The 26,032-nt window shown below is 40.5% G+C and overlaps 1 protein-coding gene across 3 annotated transcripts in view; it reads right to left on the bottom strand.

The window, feature by feature from the left end:
- Positions 1–3,623: 3,623 nt before the first annotated feature.
- FILIP1 (filamin A interacting protein 1) overlaps positions 3,624–26,032 on the bottom strand; it is a 99,529-nt gene continuing 77,120 nt past the window's right edge. The window contains exons 5-7 of one of the 3 annotated variants that reach the window (XM_057369226.1): positions 18,067–20,872; positions 11,968–12,025; positions 3,624–4,169 (exon numbers count right to left, since the gene is read on the bottom strand). In XM_057369226.1, the coding sequence (XP_057225209.1) occupies positions 4,129–4,169; positions 11,968–12,025; positions 18,067–20,872 (2,905 nt within the window). In that variant the 3' untranslated portion in view covers positions 3,624–4,128. Of the gene's footprint in view, positions 4,170–10,755; positions 12,026–18,066; positions 20,873–26,032 lie in introns of those variants that run through there. The other 2 variants (XM_057369217.1, XM_057369208.1) reach the window with 2 other exon arrangements.

The raw sequence follows: 26,032 nt of genomic DNA on the forward strand, positions 1-26,032 counted from the left end.
TACCATTTSCAGTCTTTTCTTRAACACCTCCAGGGACAGYGACTCCATCACCCCCACCGGGGCGGCCTGTTCCAGTGCCTAAAACCCTTTCCACGAAGAAACAGTCACTTCACAGTGCAATTCAGTGTGGGAGGATGTACTTGTATCCCGTAATATCTGCTTTAGCAGGCATTGCTCAAGCTAATGCAAYATTGAATGTTTCTCACTTTACTGCCACTTCTGCATTAAAGTCTGTTTTGTGAGGACTCTGTAGTCCTTCCTGTGCATCACTCTAGAGWGTTGCCAAAATCCACATTCACCAAGTATTTATGTATTTACTTGATTTTAAGGAAAAAATAATTATAAYTATTTAAWTAAATAACTTWATAARCATGTAGTCCAATCTTAAGACTTTSCAGCTGGCTGTGRAACAGTTTCCCTAAAACAAATACCTTTTAGTTCTCCAGAGCACAGAGAGCATCAGCCAAGACCACTGGGGGGAGCACATGACTTGTGCAAATGTATTTTGCTCTGGAGGCTCAAAAAGCCTCTTTGTCATAGGAAAAATGCAATAGGAAATTGACTGCATAGGAAATTTGGAYATATAGGCATCTAAAATTTAAGAATTCATTCTGTGGCATCTAAAAATTAAGAACTAATTCTGTGCMTAAATAATTATATGGGCTACAAAAGTTAATCATATTTCTTGTGCTAAAACTATATCTCATTCCTAATTTATCTTCCCCACTGTCTTGTGGGCCCCAACTTTTGCTGCCATTCCCCACAGATAAGCCCTTGTCACTAGTGCCACCCTTTCCTTTATTATCGTCTGTTTGCAACTATCACATTCAGCTGTAGTAACTGTTATTCCCACAGCCTCACAGAGAATCCAGGGAGATGCAAACTGGGATCCCAAGGGAATAAAACTGCTTGTAAACCTGTGCTGAGATATGGCAAGAAATTTCTCTGCCAACAGGATAACCAAGGGGCAATATTGGGAAGCTGGGACCTGATRCTGCCAGGTGTGAGAGGACTGGCAAGAAAGGACATGTTAAATTTGTCCAGTTATGTTTCACAAGAAAAATGGAAAACTCATGGGCTGTAGAGTTTGTCTCTAGAAATCTAAGCATTTGAGATTTTTTCATAGATTGAAACTTTGTATTTTATTATTACAATTATACTAACACAGGTCTTTCAATCCTCTTTAGACAGTAAGATATCTCAAAAAGAAAACTAGATCTTTCRCAAATTTGCTATTGCTTAAAAGCTACTGATATCTATAGCCCAAGGTAGCTTCTACATTGTCTTAGTGTGAAAGCACTTCCCAATTACCGTTTTTAAAATTACAATATTTGTAGAGATTAATCATCTCTTTAGTCTATATTAATAGATTTCTTCTTGAGTGCCCCCAAAATACAGGCTAGTTATGTGGCTAATGCACTTTTTAAATATGTATTTGTCTTAGATTAACATCTAAAAATGTTAATTTACAAAAATTTACTAAGAACGCAAATGCAAGATGAAATCACCAGTCTTCTACTCCAAAGTGCTGCAGTTCRTCAAAAGTATTTTAAAATCTAAATTATTTCAATGCATCATTTATRTTTTAAACAAAGCTTTATTTTGGGAAGCTTAAAAACTTAGTGTAATTGCAAAACTGTAAATGTTTATGTATTTGTTTATGAATCATAAACTTACACTCACCTGAATTGGCTTTATATTAAAACCTAGACAAGGTAAAATATTTTCTACTTTGGTTGGGACCTTTTAAATCTAGACTCAATGTCAGAGTAAGATTTTATCCATGTCTTACTCATATTTTAAAGCTGAAGTTTATTTCAGGCGTGTCACCATCCCTTTCAAATAGGAATTTCATTCCAGCTGGGTTCAATGTAGATCTATCAAATGGGATAGGTTTGGATTCCCAAGTGATGTTTTGGAAATAGATCTGGGTCACTACAGTGTTCATTCTGCTGTGCAATAAACTGAAATGTGGCACACACTAAACTTCATTCACCTCAGTTGTACTGCTCTCTAAAAGCTGGAATTATTCTCAGCTTGCTCTAAAATATGATCTATTGACACAGCATGTATGTTATTGGCATACATTGTCTGCTGTACAAAAAAACCCCACTCCTGGAAAAATATAGTGTATCAGTAAGTGTATCAACAACGTGACTCTTCTGCCAGGATAAGCAGCACTTATTTTGATTTCTCAGTRTAGCTGTATTAGTAAACTCTTTACYATGGAGATCAGCTCCAAGAATGTTCATACAGGTCCCAGAATATCCTGCTTCACTACAGTGTCAGCATCTGCTGCAGAACTCATGTGTAGAAGGAAAAACAGCTCTCATGGCTCTTGTGAAGACCAAAATGACTATGCAATAGTGTGGTACTCCAGCTTCAAAGATGGACCAGCCTAGTCATCCCAGTGGGATGCTGCATTAATGCACTCTTTCTGGCACCTCACAGGACATCTCCTGCAAGCAAGACTGTTTTCCCTTCTAAAAAAWGGAGTTTCTTCCAGTAGCTTCTGCAGTTTAAAGAATCTGCAGTATTGTAAGTATGTGCCAATTGACTTAGATTAAAAATCACTGATTATGAAATGTATAAGAAAAAAAAAAGGCTGTGCCTGGATTGTATGCAGCTTTATATATGATTCATTCAAAAATCATCTCAAGTATAGGCGCCACAGAACTCTCTGGATGCTCTTTGAGAAGCTACAGGCASCAGTGTGAAAAAGGGGCCCCTCAGCATGTGGTAGAGTGCCTGGGGTCAAGTCCAGGTGTTGGCTCAGGACTAAAGATTCTGCCAGTACCAGTCGAACATCAGTGCCAGTGAAAGGACAAGGTTAGAAACAATTAAGTCACCAGGGCCTTGGTGATTGATTCCCCTCTGTATCTTAACTTCTGAGCCTACAAAAAAACATGGAAAGATACTGTCTGCAAGGACATGTAGTGGCAGGACAAGGAGGAATGGTTCCAAACTGAAAGGCAGTAGGTTTAGGTTAGGTATTAGGGAGGAAATCTTTACAAGGGAGGGTGGCGAGGCACTGAAAAAAAGATGCTCGGAGAAGCTGTCAAACAGCTTTCCTCGAAGTGTTCAAGGCCAGGTTGGATGGGGGCTTTGAGAAACCTGATCTAGTGGAAGGCATCCCTGCCCATGGCAGGGGGATTGGAACTACACAATCTTTAAGGACCTTCCAACCCAAACCATCCTATGATCCTATAAATCAGTTTTACCCTTACACCACCATGATAGTGCATGAGACACCAGTCAGAAGAAGGAACTTCCAAACCCATACATTCTGTCCCCATAAACAAATCATAGGTGAGCACTGCCAACCCTAAGAAATTGGAGTTAAAATGCAAACACCTGATTACATTTGCATAGTTGTGAAAATTTATTAGTTACAGTGTAATGAAAATCAACTTTTTTGGTACAGGCAGAAGTAAAAACGTATTTTATATAGAAAAAAAAAATCACAGCTTTAAAAACCAACATTGTTTAAAATTACTAAATCTGGTTGTATTTCAAGGCATTGGACATTAATACTTAATTTTATGCCAAACCATCACACAGTGCAAGAAATAYTCTGCAACAAATTCCATACAGCAGTCTTCAAAGTATTTAGTCTCACAGAATCTAATGTGGCAAAAAAATGTACTGAATACTTTTCCATTTAAACAGAAAACATTGCTGAAGTTACATTTTTTCTTTCTTCACTTACTCTCTATTASAAAAATATCAAATTGCTAATTTGACAGTGTATTCTATAAATAAATGCACCATAGGCAACAGGAATTGCAACTTTGGGACAGCTACTTTACAAAGTGTATTATAAAAATAAATTATATGGCAAATATCAACCAAAATCAAGCACGTGCCTTAGGCTTTGCAAATAAAAGTGAAATTCAGCTGGCAGAAAGACTGCTGCTCTCTGATTAGATACTTTTAAAATACCAGCAAGGCCATTCGTTTTTAAAGCTCTACCAAGAAAAAAAATATAGAAAATCTAATGGAAGCAGTAAWACTTCCACAAATAATCAGTAGCAAAGTGACCCTGGTGTTGACGGCAGAGAGCTTCTACAGTGATCCATCCACGGGCATGGAGGGTAGTGCACACAGGGAGCTCTAGAGGGCGGTAACTCATCTAGAGTTCACGCGTAACTGGTGAATGATGACACTCTCTAAAAGAAAAGAGAGCAAAATATTTGGGTTTATGAAACTACAAACGCATTGCAATTTACTTTAAAGAACCATGACAATGGCAGTGCAAGRCATTTTTCTAAAAATGTCTTGCAGACTTACTCTCACACCACTGCTTGATAAAACTGTCCTAGCTAATGCTACAAAGGGAAACTAAATTAGTACCGTGGAGGGCTCAGAGGCCCTCGGCTTCCACTTTAATGTCAAGACATCATTTGGTTGTCCATACGAAAAAARGAGTAATACAGTTGAATAGATTAAAGCACAGAGACACCAAAGTTCCAGTTCCATACCCAAACTAGGTAGAGGAWGACTTGGAGTTGGGTGCCTAGTATCTTGTCTAAGCAAATTCRTCATAAATGTGGTGGCAATTCATAAAAGGGAAGGAGGAAGAGGCAGGGGGTCACTTCCCTTTTTTATTTAAACTTGGCTTAGAAACCTATGCTGGGTTTGAGTGAGTCTTCTTGAATTTTGCTACTGACTTTAATGGGGATAAATTTCAGTCACAGCATGCAAAACGAAGCGTTAGCATTTTCTTTGAAAGGCTGGATTTAATTTTGCCCTGTGTGTAGTATCAGAGGTCCCTGATCCTGATTAATCCCTGRGCTTTGCTGAAGTACTAATGGCCTGGTCTTTTGTTCTTCTACCTATATAAAAGGATCTTAAGAGGCAGCTTTTTAAATGTAAGAATTCAACTATCGATGACATTTTTCTCTGAAAAATGCATTTAAAATAGTGTAATTGTACCAATACCAATTAAAGCATRCAGTAATACATTTTCAGCAATATCCATCTTAATTGAAATTACTTTTAAGATTCCTTCCTTTCTTAATAGCCTGAAAACTTTTAAAAATTTACATGACCCAAGAAATGACACTAATTATATCACTTTTGCCTTTTACGTTTTTTAGTGACTTCTGCCTTTGTCTGCTTCCTAACTAATATTTGCAAGGTGTTTCCTCAAGAAAGAAGAAAGAAAAGTGAAAATATTTTCCATGTACTCTTAGTGCCAGAACTTTGCCACTAGATGGCAGATCCCAGTGCTGCTTTTCATAGGTGGTGAAGCAAGAGCARGGCTGAGGAAATGTCCAATAAAATACGTTAAGGCAAATGAAATAACAGAATTTCCCACAATGAAAGTRTTTATTTTCCATAAAATGTATCAATAACAAATGATTCTCAACAATACACGTACACCAGTTCTACCACGTTTTGAGCAGTAAATGTGAAAGAATCACAAACTACTGTACAATTTTACCTTACAACCAGTGCTGTTCTAACTTGAAGTTCTTGTGGAATATGTTGTTAAAAGCTGCATTTACAAAATATCCGACTGTAACGTCAGGCAAACTTGCCCCTGAACTTCAATCAGAGTCATATGAACTCTATATGAAACAATTACTTTCTTAATATTCCCTGTATACATTTAATAAGTAGTTTAGACACAAAATTCTAAAAAAATGGGTAGCAGAAAAATACTATGCCCTTTTTTAAGGTTCAGTCCCTGAATGAACAGTAAACTACAGTGGGTTTCAGAATCAGCCTTTCTCCTACAGACCCAAATAGCAATTGTGCAGAAAAGAGTAGGAGAAATAATAATAAAAAATTAAATAATTTCCACTGGTATTCATCTTTCATTCATTTTTCAYACACCTAGAGAGCACACATTCTAAGTTTGTCTGGGTTGTGTGTATTTGAAATGCAAATATATATATATGTAATACATACACACACACACAAGCACACACACATGGTGTAGTTACTGGGACAGGTGTCTGAACAGTWATTAAGCTAAAATTAGAGTAGGGTAGATTTTGTCAGAGTTCTTCTGGGCCACACTGTGTAGAACTATGATTATATTTGAAGGATATGATTAAATAAATTTTTCTTGGGTTCTAGATGGGAGTATTTCAAGGAACTACATATTCACTTAAAACAATTTATTTTAATGACAGAAAAAGAAAATTACATTAATGTAAAACAGCTAGTTCTGCTTTCAGTCCTACGGATGTAAAGCAGAACTTCTCCAGGAAACACACCAGGATACCAGTTCATACAATGAAGCACATCAACTGACATTTTAACATACAAAGTTTGATTTTTCCTTACAATATATACAAACATATAACACCAGATAATACAAAARTGAATGTACCACAGACAACACACACCCAAGCAACACAAGAGAACCATACATCAGTATTTCTATTTTTAAAATCCCAAGGAGAGTTTTTTTTTTTTTGTTTGGAGAACAATTCACACCTGAGTGTTTCATACCTGACTCTCAGAGCTAATAGCTCTGCACCTGACAGTAGTTAACCCTGGCTGCATTTTAACAAAAAACAAACAAACAAAAAAAAGCCACGGTAAGAGCAATATGTAAGGAGGAAGATTCRAAGTGAAGTTAATATCTATAATGAGAAAAATTGCATATAGTTTTGCCTGAGAGAGCTCAGGAAAAACTAAGGGAAAGAGGATAACTCACACTGACGCAGGGGAGAAAACCATTCCCCTAGATGAAAACAAGTTCAAAAGATGATCTCACAGAAACTCCTGCCAGCAAACTACGTGTTTCAAAGCAACTCAATGAAATTRGCCACTGATGTGTGATGGGAACACATAATTGGTCTGAAAATTGTYCTGACTGTTGCAGCTTATGCCAAGTACCTGAATCCCAGCAGGACAGTAGCTTACKCTATTTAAAGACAAGCTCTTCCATATCTGATCAGAATTACTAAATATTCATGTAAATATTGAGCATATTTTAGAATGTGCAGTGTATTTCAGGCAGTGACATATGACTTGGCATCCTGTTGGCACAAATCAATGTATTAATATGGCCTTAGAGATTACTCACATGGTGGTAATTACTGTGTGCTGTAAGTGGTTTGGGGTTTAAATACAGTAACATGCGTACTCTGTGGGCATAAAGAACAGTCACAAAGTGATTTTTCAAAAATCACAGTAACGGATGTCACAAAAGGAAAAAAGGTGGGCAAATTACATCAGAATCTCTTATTTTTCATCTACCATTTGCTTAGCACAATTACTAATCAGAGAGAAATCCCCCCCAGGCATTATGGTTAAAGCTCTGTGTTCCTTCTTTTTCAAATGTAYTGATCTACTAGTGACTACATTAGCGATACCCATATGTAGCAATGATTCTGGTGATGGGATCTAACTTAGGGAAGACASTAGGAAACTTATTAGGGACTAGATTTAAAATCAGAGAGATCACCTGGAGAAATGAGGGGGCACCTTCTCAGTCCTTGTGTGCTGCTCAGGAATGGGCTGGAATTTCCCTTATCTTCCCCCTCTGCATCTTACTGCTGGTCCTAAGCCATATGCTCCCAATRCTGGGCTTGAGTTATCACAAGTGCTTATATGGCCTTCTCTCAAGYTGACACTGAATATAACTACAAAGATTGGTTCTCAGTCACTACTTCCTGACAAAGCATTCTAACTATCATGATCCTGAGTGAATTATGTTGCTACTGAAACTGTTCCATTTTATTACAAAAAAAACCAAAAACAAAAAACTCCAACAAAATGACTGAGAAAAAAGGTAAGAGAAAGTAAGCATGAAGATGAGTGATTCCAGATGATCACTTAGGAAGACTTGGTTTCTGCTTTATAATCCAATAATGCAGAGTACACAAAAGCCCTATAAATAAATCTCTGCTATTTTCCTATGGATTGGTGTGTCAAGAGTTTGATTCTTTGGTGCCTAGTAAAAATCTGAGGTCTTAACAAAGCTTTTCCTTGTGCTATTTCTGACATCACTCTCTTCTGTTCATTCTTTGATGCTGTATGAAGGTGAGCTCATGCTCTACTCTTCCACAGACTGAGGCACTGCTAAGGTCTTACTCCCCTTCTCTGCCATCCTTTTCATTGAACTAGAAAAACTTCATATTCTGGAYATCCCTATTGCTTTGTCAGGTTTGGCAGAAATTGGTTGGTATGTTCARTGTTACCCATTAGGGAAGGAAAGATGGAGGGATGGATGAACACAGACACTTCATCTTACAAGCCTTCTTTTCAAAAAGGCCAGGCTCAAAGGCAGCCTTTGGAACCTGGACACAAATCTGCAGAGGGGGGSCTCCCTTCTAATTCAATATCCTGACCCCTCAACCATGCTCTTGTTCCTGCTCAGTGAATACTGAAGCATTCCATGCAGAACGGCAGAGCCTTTCCAGGAGGGAATGAGAATGCCACCTTCTTCCCATTGGCTGTCTGTCAGTGCCACTGGTGAACTTGCCTGCAGCTGATGTGGGTTTGAGTCTCCTCAGATACTGTTGAGAAGAGGAACCTGTCTCCTACCTTTGAAAAAAGTTTTCAGTCAAAAGCTTTTGAAAATAAGCAGCACTACCCCTCCATTTGTGTGGTATTTGATCTACTAGGAGGCATTCATGATCGTACAGTCACTTTAAAACACCAACTGGTTTCTTATGCCTGCCTTCTTTCTTTTTCTGGCCTGCAAGTCTGGCACTAAGTTATGCTAAAGCCAACCTTTATGCTTTTTGCCAGATTCCTTTTAGTTCAGAGCAGTTCCCCCGTTAAGTTCAAACAGTGGTGCCAGCTCAAAGGACAACCACACAGTCAGTGAGTCCCTTCTTAGCTTTGAGGTGACAAAGACAGGACTACAGCTTTTCAGTCCAAGGTGGAGTTACATCCTGACTTCAAGTGACCATGAAATTGTACCTTGACTTAAAAGCCTTGGAGCAAATACAAGAATACCTGCATTATGGATCTCACTGAGGTTAGAGGCTGTAGCACTACAGTTAAGTCATAACAGACACACTGACTAGAAAAGGGYTGTGGAAGAACATCAAGATCTTCAGGGCTAAGCTCTGGGCTAAGCAACTGTCTTTAGATTTGGTTGTTTAAATTGCCTTCTGGAGCTRACCTACTGAATGGAGAATCTTACTGTAGTCACTAAACATAATTGTCTTCAGATTCAGAGGAAATTTTAATGTAAAACAGATAGTTATGCTTGAACTTTTAAGGCTTCTGAACTATAAGCTTTCTTTTTTCTTCATCTTACCCTTCTACTTTTAGGAAACAAGAACATTAGGTCAATTAAAACAGATGTCAAAATTTATGAGTGTAACTAAATACTAACAATAAACAATTTTTAGCWAACAGTTTAACCAGCTGCCTGATTCCAACTCCTCAGGCTTCTGCTGCTAAGCAGAAGTCCCTTTCTGTTGTGTAGCCCCTGCAGAAAAATAACAGGACCCTACATCTGACCTGGAATTTCTCAAGTCTGTCCTATCAARTCCTACTGACTCTACATGAGCAAATCCCAGCCTGTGCCAGCAGTTCTGACCCCAGTTGTGCCAGTTTGTATGCCTTAGATTTCAGCTACTCTGAGGCTAGCTTGTTTTTTCAGGTGAATTACCTTCTCAAAYAAAACCAAAATTTTCAACCAGAGGCACACATAGAACATTTGAGTATGGCAACATTTAACTAAGGAACTAAGTTTCTTTGACAGGAAAACTAAGCAATATCACCTTGGGGATCAAGCCACATAAGATTGGGCATCATGTTTGCAATATTATTTAAACAACCATTTTTACCTTGCAACTTCCTTCAATAATAGTATTTAGAGTGAATAGCCAGATATAAACCCTTTCTTTTTATTTAAATATCTGTTTAAAAGTCTTTGTTACAGTAAGAACAGTAAGATCTCAGCAACAATTTATCGACATATTGAGGCTTGTAAGTGGTAAGTTACTTGAGAGGATCTGATGTATTTCTGACATAGTAACTCACACTGCTTGCTAACTCAATTTTCCAAGTCTCATCTGAAGTACTGGTAATAGGACCTATGAAATATGCTGCTAATACTAATCAGATTTTGGATGTCATAGAAATCAGAATCTTGAAATTAACAGGTATTTTAGGTGCTACACATGTGAAAAAACAAAACCTACTTCTTTTTTTGATGTGGCAAAGAAAAAAATGCCTTTCATGGGAATAATAAAATRCCAGCTTTACAATGGGATAATTGTCACATCTGGATCTGAAATTGGAAAGCAATGCAAAGCAGACTGAACATTAAATATTGCTCGGACTGAACATAATTTTGTTGACCTTCTGTGACAGATTCTTCCATCAAATATCTTCTTCCAGGCCAAATTTCATATTTCAATCACGGATGCATTTTTCTTTCAGTGTATTTTATTTGTAATTTATTTGTGGTCTTCCCACCTTGCTTTCTGAATGCTATTTTAACCACTGGGCCCTTCACAGCTTGCTGAGGTGGTTGAACCATTACACAACCTTAAACCCATCATTTATTGGTCTGCTCAGCTTCATTCCTTTTGGTTGTGACTTTCTTCTGTGGAAATTGATCGCTTAATGGAAATGTAATTTAATAACTTACTGTTATTAAACAAACAATCATAACAATCATCAGTATCCACACTATTTCCATGCTGGAACAATTCCTGCAAACATGCTTAAAAATGCAAACATACAAACAAGGAAATCGCAAAGAGAGAAGTAAAAACAAAAAATCATCATGGTATTGCAAGGTGGTTTGCATTCATGGCAAAGTATTTTAAACAACTGAAAACTGGAAGTAACTTCCTTACCAAACCCTCTCTCTGTCACTGTCTGAACCGGAGGTGTGCCTTTAGATAGCAATTCCCACTACCAGCAGTCTGTRCTGACTTCCCCTCTAAGACATAAGGATGCTTGGCAACTAAAGTTTAAATATAAGACCCCAACCAGGGAAACTGAATACCTAGTCAGGTCAATGGAATGAGTTGCTTCATAGCTTCCAGTGGTCTTTGGAGCAGGCACAAATGGACTGTGTTGATTCTTGCCAGATAGTGTTTCTCAAGCTTTTGCTGAAGACTAAACACCTTCTGGCTCATGAGCCTTTATCTGAGCCCTGAGCTGGCAGTGTCCCAATGTGTGTGTGTAAGTCGGGGACCTGGCTCTAAGTACTGTCTACAGGGGTTAACCCTCCCTGGAACAATTAAGCTGTGCAACATTCCTATACCCCTGAATTTAGTAACTATCTTGAAAAAGCAGCTCACCCCTGAGAAATGKGATTTTGAAGGGARGCTCCTAGAGAGGGCTGGTCACACRGTGCCCATCCTCTCTCTCTTTGCCTCCCACACCTGAGGTACTTCCTTTCATTAAAATAGGACCTCAAGTGTGCTGTCTTCTGGCATTGCTTCCCTAGGCCATGTGGCATTTCAGTGTGATCAAGGCAGGAAGGAAAGTAGCCCATGCAGCAGCAAAGGTGGAAAGTGATCCGTTAAAGGTGGCAGACAATCTAGTAAAAGTGACCAAACTTTCTTTGATCTACTAAAAAGTGATCAAATCTATCATTACRAATTCCTAGTGCAGTTGCCCCATTCTCACTTGCTAGACTGAAAATCTTCCTGGCATAAAACTGCCTTTTTGACTGTTGTTTKGTTTGGTTTTTTTTAAACTTGAGTAGGAAAACAACAGGATTTTGTTATTTAAGTAGTCAGTGCACACACATTAATTTGTTAAGTGACAGCTGCAGGACTTCGTTAGTACAGGCAAACGTGAGCAACTACACAGGCAGGGGAGCTGACTTCCATGGTAGCAGCAAAACCTGCAGAACGTACCCCCTGAGCCACCGCCATCAGCCCTGACCCCCGCCCAGGGAGGCAGAGCTGCTGGCTGAAGACTTCTTCAGTTCTATTTTCATAGACTGAGTCTCGGCACGAGGCTCGAATTTTGTCACATTTCCTGCTCCTGGGGCTGCCACTACTGGCTTTCCTGCTTTCATACCTTTTGACACAGGAATGCGGGTGGGTGTAGGTCTCGGGGATGACCCATCCTGTCCTGTCTGCAAAACAAAGAGACAAAGAAAAATGCAGTGAATTAAAGACTTCTTCTCATACATACTCCTCTTATACTTTGGTTCTTAATTCACCTCTCAAACACCAATATCCCAAATCATACCTATTAGGAAATTAACATTCACTTTKGGAATCCGGCCACAGCACATACTGCTAGAGCAGGGCCAAAGGTACAGTCAGATTAAAYGAGATTCCCAGTGCTGAGGGCCAGTCTTTTGAATCAAGATGTTGTCAGGATGGGAATTTGTACAAAACACCCATTCTACAGGACAACACAGGGCAATACTGGCTGGGCTGTCAGGCAGGTACAGTATTTACATCTTGTACAGACACTAGCACAGATCAWCAGAACAGCACAGTCACATGAGGCTAACGCTGAACCCAGGATAACTGCCACATTTTAGGAGCTTGAGCATGATTGCTCAGCATTATAAATAAAATTGAATTTTACTTCTCAAAGTATGCTGAGGTCATGGCTTGGCCCACTTATTTCTGCCCTGGGAAGAGCAGGGGGCTGGGAGAGAAAGACACGGAGAAAAGATCTGGATTTCCTTTTCCTGTGGCTGTGGCAGGAGGGATATGGGAAAGGGCTCTCCCCCTCCAAGCYCTAACAACTTGAGAAGCTGGTGAGGGTGAAGCCGCTAACCCAGATTTCCAGGGATACCTCAAAGCAGTGTGGACATGGTCATTTTACCATCTCTGCCAGTCTTCTGCCCTGGACAACAGCCTAGCGAGCACACTTATCCTAACTTTGAGTACTTCAGAATTAAAAAAAAAAAAAAAACAACAGCCTAAGTGGTTGGCTTGGGGCTGGCAGACCCAACACAGCTCCTGAGCCCTTCTGGAGCCCCACCTGGAGGCCAGGCCAAAGTTATCCCATAGGTTTGAAACTGCAATCAGCACATACGCTTAAGCAACTGCATCTCCTTGTGTAAATGCACAAGGACTACTCAGAGAGGATAAAAAGACTCAAGAGGGCCCACTGCTACTTTCTGTCTGTTGGCCAGATGATATATGTACACTTCAAGGTCAAAACTGGAGCTATCCCACCCATATGAACCATGACTTAAAGAAAATACTTATAAACATGACAATTCTGAAAGAATGGGCTTTATCTCCTGCAGCGTGCAATGCAGACACAAGTCATAATGGTGACAACATCAGTGTCTCGGCTGAATTTCATATGTGACTGACATTTCTGTTCAGRKTATGGATGAAGACTTTTATCTCTCMAAAGAGAACAATTTTCTTAAGATTCTGGAATCCTAGCTAGGGGTACCTACTAAATTACTAAACTCTGCATCTTATGACATGTAAGTAAAGTAAAACTAAACTGCTGAAATAGACTAAAAGTAAACTAAAAGTATGAATAAAGAATGAACTGGGGGATCATGTCACAGCTGCAACATGCATTTGTACATTTACTTAGAAATGCTTGACAAAGGAGCATTTTTCTCTCTCAAATGTTTTTCAGCCAGTGGCATCAGAGCTTTCTGTCTGCATCCTGAGCATGCAAAGGAAAACCATTCCTTAATCTTCTGAGAACAGTTCAAAACCCCATGTGTACACTCAAAAAAAATCACAATTGGAAAACTTGAATGCTGTCTGCCTGACAGGAAGGAAGCCATTTTCAATACCTAAAAGCAACATTTACAATAGCAGTCTAAAGGCTAATATGGAACTCACATGTAGATGTCAAAACAAGTTAGGCCCATACAATTCTGTAGGGCAAAACATGCAAATGCATTCCATCAGCCTTGCAAAATATGTCAACATCCCAGGGAACCCAAATGACAAACATCTTTTACTCCCTGAAAGAGTTCCACAGTGTGTAAACATGAGGCAATCTAATGGAGTAGCTGGAATCTCAGGCATTTCTTCAGCTTTATTCACATGTAAATTATTAACTAAGGATTTGGGCGCTTTCAAGTTACTCATTTCAAGCCTAAATCACTCAAAAGCACTTTGAAAAGAACTCTAACTTGCTTTAAATTTCTTAGTTGCCTTCATCCCAGCATACTAACTSTGTTGATCACATGGAAGCTAATGCCTGCTTCCCAGGCAGCTGCAAAAGCATTTTGTGTTTGTCAAGTGAGATGGCACAAAGGTGCCTCCCCAGCCGGCTGTCCCCTTGGGCATGGCAAGGGGTGGCAAGCAGAGAACACACCCAGTCCGCGCTGTAGCATCTGTGGCAGAGAACCCACACTATGGCCGTCTCTCTGTCATTTCCTCCAAGAACTCAGGCCATTCCTTCCAGCCCTGTTTGGCTGTAGGCTGACATTTTCTGGTTGATCCAGGAATGTGGCTCCAACCAAAAACCAACCCAAACACAGAGGGCACGGAGTGCCTGAGATGTGGCTCCATGGGATGTGGGGTGACACAAGCTGGATCTGGTGCTGGAACAGCACAAGGAGCCGGGTGAGGTTATTCAAGACATTACTGAGAGTGAGATGGACACATGCAGCTGCTGTGGTGTGGTCATAATCAGCTCTCACTGCAGTCACAGGTTTATTAACAGGTTTATTAGCTGCAGTAAGSTTGGACAGTCCCATTAAAGGAAGGAAAGCAAACTGAACGTAYAGAACATGTAGCACGTTTGAGTAGTTTATAACAGATCCTGCTTCATGCATTTTACTGACACACAGAGAATGCTTTCATGCATACACTGACTTCTGGAATATTTTCATTACGAAGATGCTTTTTAGAGCATTTGTTCTCAATCAGATCAGGCCCCAGCTTGCCCTGGGGAGAAATGGTTCAGTTCAATGACCAACAGACACCTTGTGCAATTTGAGATGCCCTGGGCTACTCAAGCAATGTGCACAGGGCTGGTACACAGAAGAGTGGACCCAACGAGACCTAAAACTTCTGATAAAGCAGCTGGTAGGTACATAGACTACTCGACAGCACTGAAAATGACACTAAAAAAAAGTGTGATAACTGAATCCTGAGAAGGTGGGACCTGAGATCTTGTCAATATAGTCAGTGGAGCCGGGGGCAATTCAGCTCCCACAGAAGCTAGCCACGTCTCAGCTGGATCACCCGCAAGCAAAACAGAGCCAGACACAGACCTCAGTGCTCACATGGGGACAGATGACGTCAAACTGACTCAGTTGCCCACACTGAGGCATCTCGTGCCATCTGCTGTCCCGTCAGCAGAAAGGTCCAGGGTCTGTTACCCCTCCCAGCCTCAGGCACATCTCAGCTGCCACAGGCACACAGCCAGCACCACACAGCTCTGCCTGGCCAAGGAGCTGCCCCCTGCACCTCTGGGAGCTCTGGCAGCACGCAGAGCATGCATGGGACACCTACAGAGAGCTACATTTAGAAGTTCATCTCAAACCAAGTGACTTAAAGCTGCATAAACACTCATCAGCCRGGCCCTCCTGCCTGGGTCACGGGATGCTCTGCATGGTTGGTGCTGTGCCACTGTGCTGGCTCTGCTGCAGCCGGGATTCCCTCTGCTCCCTGCAGATTTGCATGGCACTGGAGTAACTGTGTACCCTGGCAGCATAAACAGCTGGCACTCAATGCCAGGCTTGTAGGAGGTGGGGAGAACAGGGATTAAGTGACTGACACCCATCCTGGTAGCCAAAGAAGGAATGCTACACTCACCACCAATCCTACAAATAAATATAAATTATGTAAGGCCTAAATCAAAAAATACAATATAGGTAGCACTGTTTTGGGTTTTTTCACAAAGAATACTTGGGTTAATTTTGTGGGATTTTTCCTGAAAACTATATGAACTGTCCTGGGAACAGAAATTTGGGCCCATGTGCTAAGGCAAGACTAATAACCAGGCTCGTTTTGATCTCCATATCCTCTGGTCTCTTTGGTCCATCTGCAAAAAAATCATATCCTTGGTCTGCTAGGATAGTCCAAGTATTTTCCTGGGAGTGAGTTTGACTCTAATCAAGTTGAGGACTAAACACCATTTTTTCTGTTTCCATGGGAACTAGCCAAATCCATAGGCTGCCATGGAAAAGGCATTAATACATTGCACAAAGCATCTTGTGTGAGGAGAGTTAAGACAAAAATTAAAACCAGTGAGCTAAGAAAGCAGCTGTGTATCAGTTCATCTTGTTCRATTTTGTTAACTCAAACCCTCAAAATTTTATCTGTTGGTTTTGTCTAGGGTTGCTGAGCAAATGATCACAGCTTGGTTTTTCTGACTGGGGCAATGAAGTGCTTTTGTAAAGCTGTCATTTGCAAAACAGATGGTGAATACACTTTTTATTTTTCCAGGAGGCTGAGGAGGAAAAGGCACATTTGAGCTTGTTCGAAGTTGCCTGCTCAGCTAGGGACATTAATAAACAAAGGGAAGCATAAGATAAAGTAAATCTTATGGTTGAACTATTTTCCTTACATTCTAAATCAGGGAGGATAAAGTGAAGAAAGAAGCCAGTTTTTAGCCAGAAAAAAAAAAACAAAACAAAAAAGTTTTGTCTGCCACGGGTCAGTGCATCATCACAGTAGAGACAGACATCTAGTTAAAAAGAAAAGTTTAAAAAAACACTTTTCCAAGCTTCTGAGAGACAAAGGAGTTTGTAAATTAATTAATTCAAGACTTTAAAAAATGAACAGTTGTCCCTAATATGTAGGGAAATACTGTAAAGTACCTACAATACATTATATACACAGGGGGAGAGAGTGAGCTCATGTGCAGTCCCAAACAAACCTGTATGATGAATGCAGGTTTTCTTAATTCAGCCTTAAAGGGAATGGCTGCTTTTCTCCAAAAGGGTGAAAGTGTATTTTAAATACATTTGGACATTTCAGCTTGGAAAGAGATGGCACAAGAGGCGTGTTGTAGGGGTCTGCAGATGCTGGAGCCACACAGACAACTGAACAGGGGATGAGTATTCAGTATTTGTCACGATACAAGAAAAAGGCTGCAACCAATGAAGGTATTGCATAAAAGGTATCAAACAAAAGAGCTTTTCCCAAAGTCCACAACTGAATTCACTGCCCCCKGATGTTGTGGAAACAACAGAGTAAATGAGTTCAAAAGGAATTAAAAGAATAAATAGAAAAAAACTCTGCCATGGTCTATTAAAGACAAAGATGTGGCTACAGAGAGAAACAYCCACCTATTGCCAAAAACTGGGAACAGACGCTGAGGGAAACATTACTGTGTGTTTTCCACTCAAAATAATCTTCCCCTAAGCATCTGTTGCAGACTCTTGTCTAGCTAAGTTTTTGGACTAGTACAATACTGCTGGTTTTCTGTTTCAGTTAAATTATTTTCTAAAGTAATAAAAACATATGTCCAATAATAAATTGGGGGAGGACTTTCAATAAATACTGCCCACAATGGTTAAACACAGAAGTGAGAAGTCTTTCAGTAAGAAAAAGAAGCTGAGGTACCATCATAGAAGCTCAGACAGAAACAAAAAAAATATTTTACAGAAAGCACAACTGTAATACAATACTTAAAAGAAGTTCAGAGGAACAGAAAGAGCTCTACTATTCACTGGCTGAAGAGGCTTGGAGCTGTAAGCAATGATAACATGTCTGCTTATTTATTCCTTTGGAGTTCAGTGATACAGCATATAATAACTGAATTATTTTGGGATCACGGAATTGTATCAAAGAAACACCAGCCTACATGAGTAGAGTCTAAAGACCTGGGCCAAAAAAACAGAGGGGCATTTTCAAAAGTCACAAATTGCAATCATCAAAAATAAAAATAGCTTCCTGCTCTGTCATCCCCATCATTCTTTGTCCTGTCTCTCACTTGCAATTATACCAGGTTGCCATTATGAAAATAACTTTGAAGGGACTTCCTCTGGAAGGGAACTGCTTTGGGATGTAGTACCAAAAGTACACCAGCTTCCAATACAGGTACAAAAATACAAGAATTGAGCAAATTCTGATTTTATAATTAAGGTCGTGTCTTGAACAAATGTGGAAGACCAGAGTTTTTCCTCACCCCACCCATTTTTCCTACGGATGCATCAAACCTGACCTACAGTTTGTCCTTCTCCTTGCCATGAAGACCACACCATGAACCTAYGCTGCTTACCACTGATTGTGTTCCTCGGGTGGAAGATGTTGTAACAGGTGTGATGGTGATGGTACTTGTCACCTTGCTGGCTGCRGGTCGCGGGGACAGGTTGTTGCGAGGCGATCGAAGGACGGTGCCGGTGACAACCTCCTTCTCTGCCGCGATGTTCACCGGCCGGACCGTTATCACGGGGCTCGCTCCGTCAGGCGCGGCGCTGGGAGAACGTTTGAACTGGGAACCCAAGTGGATGTGGATTTTATTGTCTTCTGTTGTGATAATGTTGGCGTTGGCATTGTACTTGCGGATCGGAGTCGGGACGGTTTGCTTTTCTGGCGTGACTTTGAAGACGGCCCTTCCCATGGTCATGTCCTGTGACTGCGGAGAGACGGAGATTTCTGCTGGTGCTGCAGATGTCGATACCGTCATGATCTGAATTGGCGATGCGGGTCTGTCGGCAAAGGGTGCTCTCCCTCCCTCTGGGGACTTTTCCCTGGAGAAYGTTGTTATAGTGACAGGAGACATGGAACGATCTGGGCCCATGGGACTTTCACTGCCTTTTCCTTTTTGTGGCATAACATTTGGAGAGGGAATGATGGTTATTCGCGGCTTCTGATTTCCCAGAGTCGGAATGACGGTGGTACTTGAAAAGAATTCCTCYGCGGATGGACTTGTTATCTCCAAAGTTGCTGTACTGTTCTCATGGTCTGGTGTCACSCGAATATGAAGCGGTTGACCCTGCTTTGGTGACAGGACAACCTCCCCAGGATGTGCTGGACTACTGTGGGTTCGGGCTCCTTTATCAGGAGTTGCCTGAGCCCCAGCTTCCCTCTTTTTCATCCATGGTATCCAAGATTTCCTCATAGCAAGCTCATTTGCAGCTGGAGGATATCTCTCAAGCACCGAAGAACGCTCAATGGGCTTTTTCAGACCTACTTGTCGCAGATTGCTCATGATATGATTCTCCTCCTGGAAGGATTTCCTTATAAACACTGCTGGAGTTTCTTCTTCTGCTGCTTCATTGCTTAGAGCATCTGTCTGGACACCAGTGGATGTCACAGGAACATCGACCATTCTCCGCCCGTTCATGCTGGGCCTCAGAGCGCGGCTGTAACGCTTTGACAGCTCCAGCTCTCTCGTCAGGTTCAAAACTTCCTGCCCCATGCTCTTGTTTTTGTTTTCCTCTTCCATAAACCTTTGCTGCAGAACTGAGTAATCCACCTGGAGCTGAGAAAGCTGGTCTTCTTTGTTCATGAGCTCATGGATTTTTTCCTTAAGTGCTTGAACTTCTGCTTTCAAATCTCTGCTTTTGGCCTCTTCCAGACGAAACCTGTGCCTCAGCTCTGCCTCCTGGCTCACCACTTCACCTTTTTCTATTGCTTTGGTTTTGGCAATTTGGAGTTTCATCTCTTCCAGCTGTTGAGAAAGAAAATTAGCTTTATCCTGCTCGGTCCTAAATTTCTGCTCTAGCTGATCATACTCATCTTCAGTCTTCATCAAATCTCCTTCAACCACTTCCAATTGTTTGAGACGTTTTTTCAGTCTTTCAATTTCAATGGTAAGTTCCTTAATCTTGTTGTCCTCATGACAACCATGCTCTGCTCCTTTCCTGGTTCGACCTCTTGTAATTTCTCTTTCTACTTCCTCCATACCATCAATTCTTTTCTTTAACAGGTCAACTCTACAGCTTAATTCAGAGGATTTTTCTTCTTCACTTCTCAGTTTGCCAATTAATTCATCCCTTTCCTTTGTCAAACTAGACACCTTTTCCTCCATTTCAGATTTCAGTTTCAAAAATTTCTTACTTTCATCTATCAGTTTCTCTGTTACATCCATAACTTTCCCTTGTTCAACTTTAAAATTCTTGTTTAGTCCCTCAACCTTTTTTTCCTCCTGTTTTATTTTCTCCATCATATTTTTTCGCTCATCAACCAACATTACAGTGAACGACTTCAGCTTTGTAAGGTCATCTTTTAAGCTTATTTCAGCCTTTTCCAACTTGCTTTCTGATGTCTCAAGGTCTTTCACTCGAGTCTTCACCGCTTCTAACTCATTTATCAAATCTTTAGTCAAATTTTTTTCTTTCTCCAAGTTTAAGTGTAGCTGAGTACATTCCGACTTACTTTTACTGAAAGCCTCTTCCAGCTTCTCTAATTCTGACATTCTTTTCTGCAGTTTTTCCACTTCAAGTTTCAGCTCTTTGCTATGGTGCTCTTCCTCTTGCAGTTTATTTTTCAGCTCTTTGCACTGGGATTCAGTTTTTGTGATCTCTTCATCCTTCCCCTCCATTTCAAGCACACGCTTGCGGAGGTTTTCCACTTCTGCCATTAAGCTAGAGTTCCCACATTCCCCTTTTGCTATTTTATCTCTTAGTTCTTGAAGTTCCTCCTCAGCTTTTTGAAGATTTTTGTTAGTTTCTTCTAGCTCCTCTATTCTGCGAGTCAACCCCACTAGCTTGAGCCTTAGCTGTCTATTATGTGACTCTTGATTAGCCAGTTTAGCAGTCATCTCCTCATGCTCTTGAGAAAATGATGATGTTTTGTGCTCAAGTTCTGCCTCTAACTTCATCAGTTTTTGTCCATCTTCTTTTGTTTTTGCACTAATAATTTTAAGCTTTTCTTCTTCTTCCTTTAGTTTTTGGGTTAAGTCCTGTATTTTCTGGCTTTGTTGACCAAGTTGTTCAATATGCATTTGTCTTTCATCCACCAGCATGAGTGCAAATGATTTGAGCTTGACTAGTTCTTCTCTTAGTTTATTGATTCTCTTTGTRTGTTCCTTCTCCTTCCGAGCTTGATAGATTTTCTCCTGCTCAAGAAGTTTCTTCAACCTGAAACAAGATAGAAGAGTTGTGTTAGACTAACATATATATATATATATATTTGCCTATGTGTGCATTTATCTATTTTTAAGATCACCTTTGGTTTAGCTTCTTTTTCTCACTAATGGCAGTCTTCAAGAAATAACTACCTACTGTAGTTATATTCCCAAACAAAGTATTTTGAATTACAAAAATTAAATGAAAAATACATAAAATCATCTAGAAATCTGAAACACGGTGAAATTTTATGCAGGTATAGACAACAAATACATCAGGTTTTCATTTCCTTGCTTTTATTTCTCTGTTAGGATGATATTGATTAAAACATGTAATATCCCGACAGGACAGATATTATCTACTTATTAATCCATTAATGCCAAACTTGTTTTACAAGGTGGATTCCTCTTTATGTCTTGCATGCAGAAAAATGTGTAAAATAAGATTAAATATTTAAACTAATTACCATATGCAGCCACACATAAATGGACCAATCCTGGCTACAAATAAACCAACAGGACAGAAGATTACATTAGCACACAACTGATAACCATCTGGGCATCACAGGCACATGAAATTAGCTGGAAGATAAATTTGCCAGCACAGTGACTATTATGTTAAAAGGTTTCTTCTTCCAGACACATTTCCATTTAGTAGATGTTGTGAACCACAAGGATCTGCCTAACCAAACCTTTGGCTACAGCAAACCACATCTAGAAAATGCTCTTCTCTGTATGGTCTCTAAAGCTGTATTTTCAGACAAGATTAAAGCTCACAAAATACAAATTAAGTGTATCCTCAGAAAGATAATAAAGACATACATTACCCAGTCTTACCCATGCAATGTGGAATACTGTAACTATTTTATACCTGTGATTTATGTTCAGGATATATTGACATCAACACAGGAAGTTTCTGCACATGTTCTAAGCACGGATTTATGAGGATGGTGATCCTCAACTGACAGAGAGGTACAGATAACACAGGGATGTATCCCTGACCAATCTAAAAATCTTTATTGTAAAAGCAGCAGTCTGACTTAGAAAGAAACAGGTGTGCACGCTGAAATTACTGTGAAATAATCTTTTTTCCCAAACCACTCTCACAGCACCTACAATTCCCATATCCTCTATAAAGACAGATGATTATTCAAATCCACTTGCTTTGCCTACCCTAAGTCCAAAGCTTTTCAGCTTCCTTTTAATAACTGAGCCGCACATCCAAGTGGTAATAGCAGAATAATTAATACCTGGTAATTAACTTRCAATAACTGGAACATGCATGTCTTAGCAAAGATCAATTTTTGTCAGTACTTTCATCTTAAACGCTGGACTTTAGCGTGGATGTTAGCTGATGGAGCACAGATTTACATTCCTCTCTGCTACCCCAGCAATGAAGTGGTGCCAAGGGCCCCGGGGCACAATGTCCATACACAAAGGATGTCACTGGGAGCCCTCACCTGAACTCTACACTCCTAACAACAGCCAGATTAACTCGGCACTCAGCAACTGTTAATGTTTCACTCCTTGCTCCCTGGGGACCAGAACCAAAAGGAACTGGAAAGAAAAGCTATAGGAAAAGCAAAGGAAGTCAGAAAGCAGAACACAGGATGCAGTAGGTAGGGGAAGGAGAAGGCTGAAGAATGCTTTTGAAAACAAGAGTCTGATAGGATGTGGGAGTAAGAGAATAGTAGGAACCAGGGGGAGAGAGAAAAACAAACAAACCTTGCAGCCAAACTTGCTGGGTCACAGATTATTCTCAAAAAAAATCTCTTTAGTTGTGGCAGCTCTTTGGAAAGGACTGAAAAGGCATGCTGGTGGATGCCTCATTATGGGTCAAGTTAGAAYGTCAAAAGGTAAGAAAAGACCCACTGTCACTCACAAAGCATGCACTTTTCACACTGAAGAAGGAACTTTATTAGCATGCAATATATTCCCTGGCTGCTCTATCACACTGCCTCATACAAATGTTTCAGCCAAGAACTCTTCCTCATCTCCCCCAGGCTACATTTGAAAAGGAATAGTTCGTACCCTTCCACAAAATATTATTTGCCACAACAGAACAGTGTAGCCTAACCTGATGGTGCTYTGAATGACCCATCTTCCAAAGTCACAAATACAGGAGAATGCTTCCAACCTCCCTTGTCCCACAAGAAAATTTTAAATTTTAATTTAATTTAGTAATTTATAAATTACTAAACCCCAAAAGACAGCATTTTTTTTTTTAATCTTGACATGCAAAAGCCTAGAGACGCTTAGGAAACTGCCCATGATTTGTAATTCCTAGGCGTGCACATGTGGTTTTCACCCAGCAGTTGCTCCAGGCAGTACACGCCAGCCAGGCTGCTCAGCAGARCGCAAAACACTGCACCGGCCACACGTGGCTCCACCTGAGAGTCTATTGGGAAATACTGCTGAGAAAGACACTGAGAAAACCACAAATATCGGTCAAACTAAGACAAAAAAAATCCAGACATGAGGCTGAACAAGAGAAGAAAGCATGTTAGCCCTGTCACCGCCTCGCAGGAGCGCTAGCAGTGGGGAATAACTGGCTTGGCCCCTCTGGGAAAATAAAGCAACATGCAGCACTTGATTCTGCCTCAGTTTTAACACAGGCAAACTGTGTGTCTTAGACATGACAGGACAACTTTCAGAGACTGACGATAACTACCTGACGATATTTCTGTTTCCTCACGTCTAGGGGAACTGCTTCTAAAATCTAGTTCTGTGGGAGAGGGATGGGTGGGAAAGCAGCACACAAATCTGTGTGATAGTTGCCGAAGTAATTTAAAAATCTACACCTTTTCATTGTTCGTGCTAAACACCAAAAAATAAAACTGAGTTTAAGCTCGCTTTTTCATCTCTGTAAAACCTTCATACCTCAGTGGTTAAACTGGAATTTCAGTAGGATTGTAAGGTGAGGTTCTCCCCTCTTGACCCTCACAGCCGATTTGCTATCAGGSTTCTCATCTGACTGCTGCTGCTAATGTTTGCTAAGTAAAACGAGCTCCTATACAACACTAAAAAAAACCCTCAGATTCCGAGCACCTGTATGCTCAATGTGTTAGCCAGAGCAACTGCTGACCCTGGATTGTCAAGAGGCTGAAAGCACCTGCGTTCAGGGTCAAAACCGAAACAAAACACAACCTTTCATAACRAAACATTAGATACAGCCAAAGCACTGACAATCCAACAGTTTGATACCTCCAGCCTATGGAATTAGTTTTAACACCTTTCATGAATGSTGTGTTGGAAGCAGCCAGCAAGGAGGAATCTAGGAGTGGATGGGCAGTAACCAGGCCCTCCCTCTCATCCTTCCTTTAGGTTTGGTGCTGAAGTGTTTCACTGCACAAAGTCTTTCTACTTTCCCTTCCTTCCTCCAACAGAAGTGCAATGGGACTGCTGATAGCTACAAGTCTATCCCCTCCAGAGATGTGGCTTCATTTCTTATATCACGGCTCCCCTCACTTCAGTGTTTAAAATAGAGCATGCAAAAGTGACTAGCACCTCAAACGTTTATTTAAAACTATACCGGCGCGTGTATCTCCCTTTCTGTTTGTATTTCCATTAAGAGGAAAAAACATCACAAGTACTCACACAGCCTTTCCTACCTGTAGCACAGAAATGGGCGCTCACCTACGCAAGGAAACCCTGGGAAGGCAAGGCAAGCCAGAGACTACCCTAAAGGGCCACAGCCTGCTCCCATGGTTTGCATACACTCAGTATTTCAGCACCACATTTCAGCTGTGTCGGCCTCTTTTAGCCCCCTGCTCTGCAAACAAAGCAAGCCAAGCTTCCCAAGGTGTTTCCCACTGTTAAATGAAGCACTCACAGGAGGAGCTAATGTGGAGAGCAATCTGGAGAGGTGGAGAGCTATTTCTCCTGCTATCAAAACTGGCAGCAGGAGGAACAGCATTTACAAGAAAGGATAAAAAGGAGGGAAGCAGGTAAGGTCTCTAAGAGGATCTTATTAATTGAGTTCATACACAGCCTGGAGATCTGCAGAGTTCCTTGCTGCTGCTCCAGCACAAAGCCATGTGACTTACCCGCTCCTGCAGCACCTTATTTTGCTATTTACATTCCAAAAAAGCCTGTTTCTGTGGGATGTAATGACTTCTGTCCTATTTCGTGGATGGCCAGTAAGTGGGGGTTAAGGCAAGTACATTAATGAGGACTCTGAGGATGCGCTGACTGACGGCTGATGAAGGCTGCTTCCTCCTGAGGGGCCAACAGCATTCCTGTGCCACTCACAGAGCAATCCCAAGGGAATTTCCACTGGAAAGCAAATGCTTTTGCAAACTCATCTTTCCACTTTAAACCTAAAGTTTTCGACTGTATGTGGAGAGTTAGAAAGACTGGACAATTTCCTAGTGGTAGCCAGAAAGCTGCTGCCCATTAAGGGATTGGGAGTCTGGAATCCCAGGACAATGCAAACCAGCAAGAAGTGCTTTAACTTAATAAAGGAATTTCTTTTTTTTTTTTTTTCTGTTTAATGTACAACAGCTGATTTTGAAGATTATTTCTACAGCCACTGGGAAATTCTCCACATGTCAGGATTATTTCTCAGTGCTTCTGTGTTTGGGGCCAGGCTGAGATCCCCAAAGGYTGAATTTTGCTAGTTCTGCGTACTTACAACTTCAGCTAAAGAGAGCCAAAACATGGCCAGGTTCTCTAGGAAACAAAACCATTTGGTCTAAGACTTAAATTAGGCAATTAGGTCAGACTTTCAAATCACCAGCTTCATGACTTCCCATATATTCATCTCAACTGGGAGAAGAAATASATAAACGAGATCAGATCCCGTGGCAAGAAAAAGAATAAAACACTTCTGTGTTACCTTCTCCTTTCTATCCATTACATTTTGAAGGTAAGGAATAGAAAAATGTTTGAATGTCCTTACTACAGAATTTTCCAAATTGTTTAGTTTATCACAGGGTCAGCTTGAAAACAAATACAAACTTGTTTAAAAGAAAGTTACTGGTTCTAGTAAACCTAATTTTTTTTGTGGCTACGTACTATACAAACCTAAAGTGTAAAAAAGTGCATGTTATTCACTGCTGAATGAACTTTTGAAAAGTGGTTGTATCTAACTATATAACAAGCAAATTATTATTCTTGCTACTGCTAAACTACATTATAGTTTCCAAAATATACTGAAAGTAAAGAAAATGTT

The sequence above is a fragment of the Malurus melanocephalus genome, unplaced genomic scaffold (genome assembly GCF_030028575.1).
Source record: "Malurus melanocephalus ecotype Western Australia unplaced genomic scaffold, MMel_1.1 scaffold_4, whole genome shotgun sequence".
Taxonomy (NCBI): domain Eukaryota; kingdom Metazoa; phylum Chordata; class Aves; order Passeriformes; family Maluridae; genus Malurus; species Malurus melanocephalus.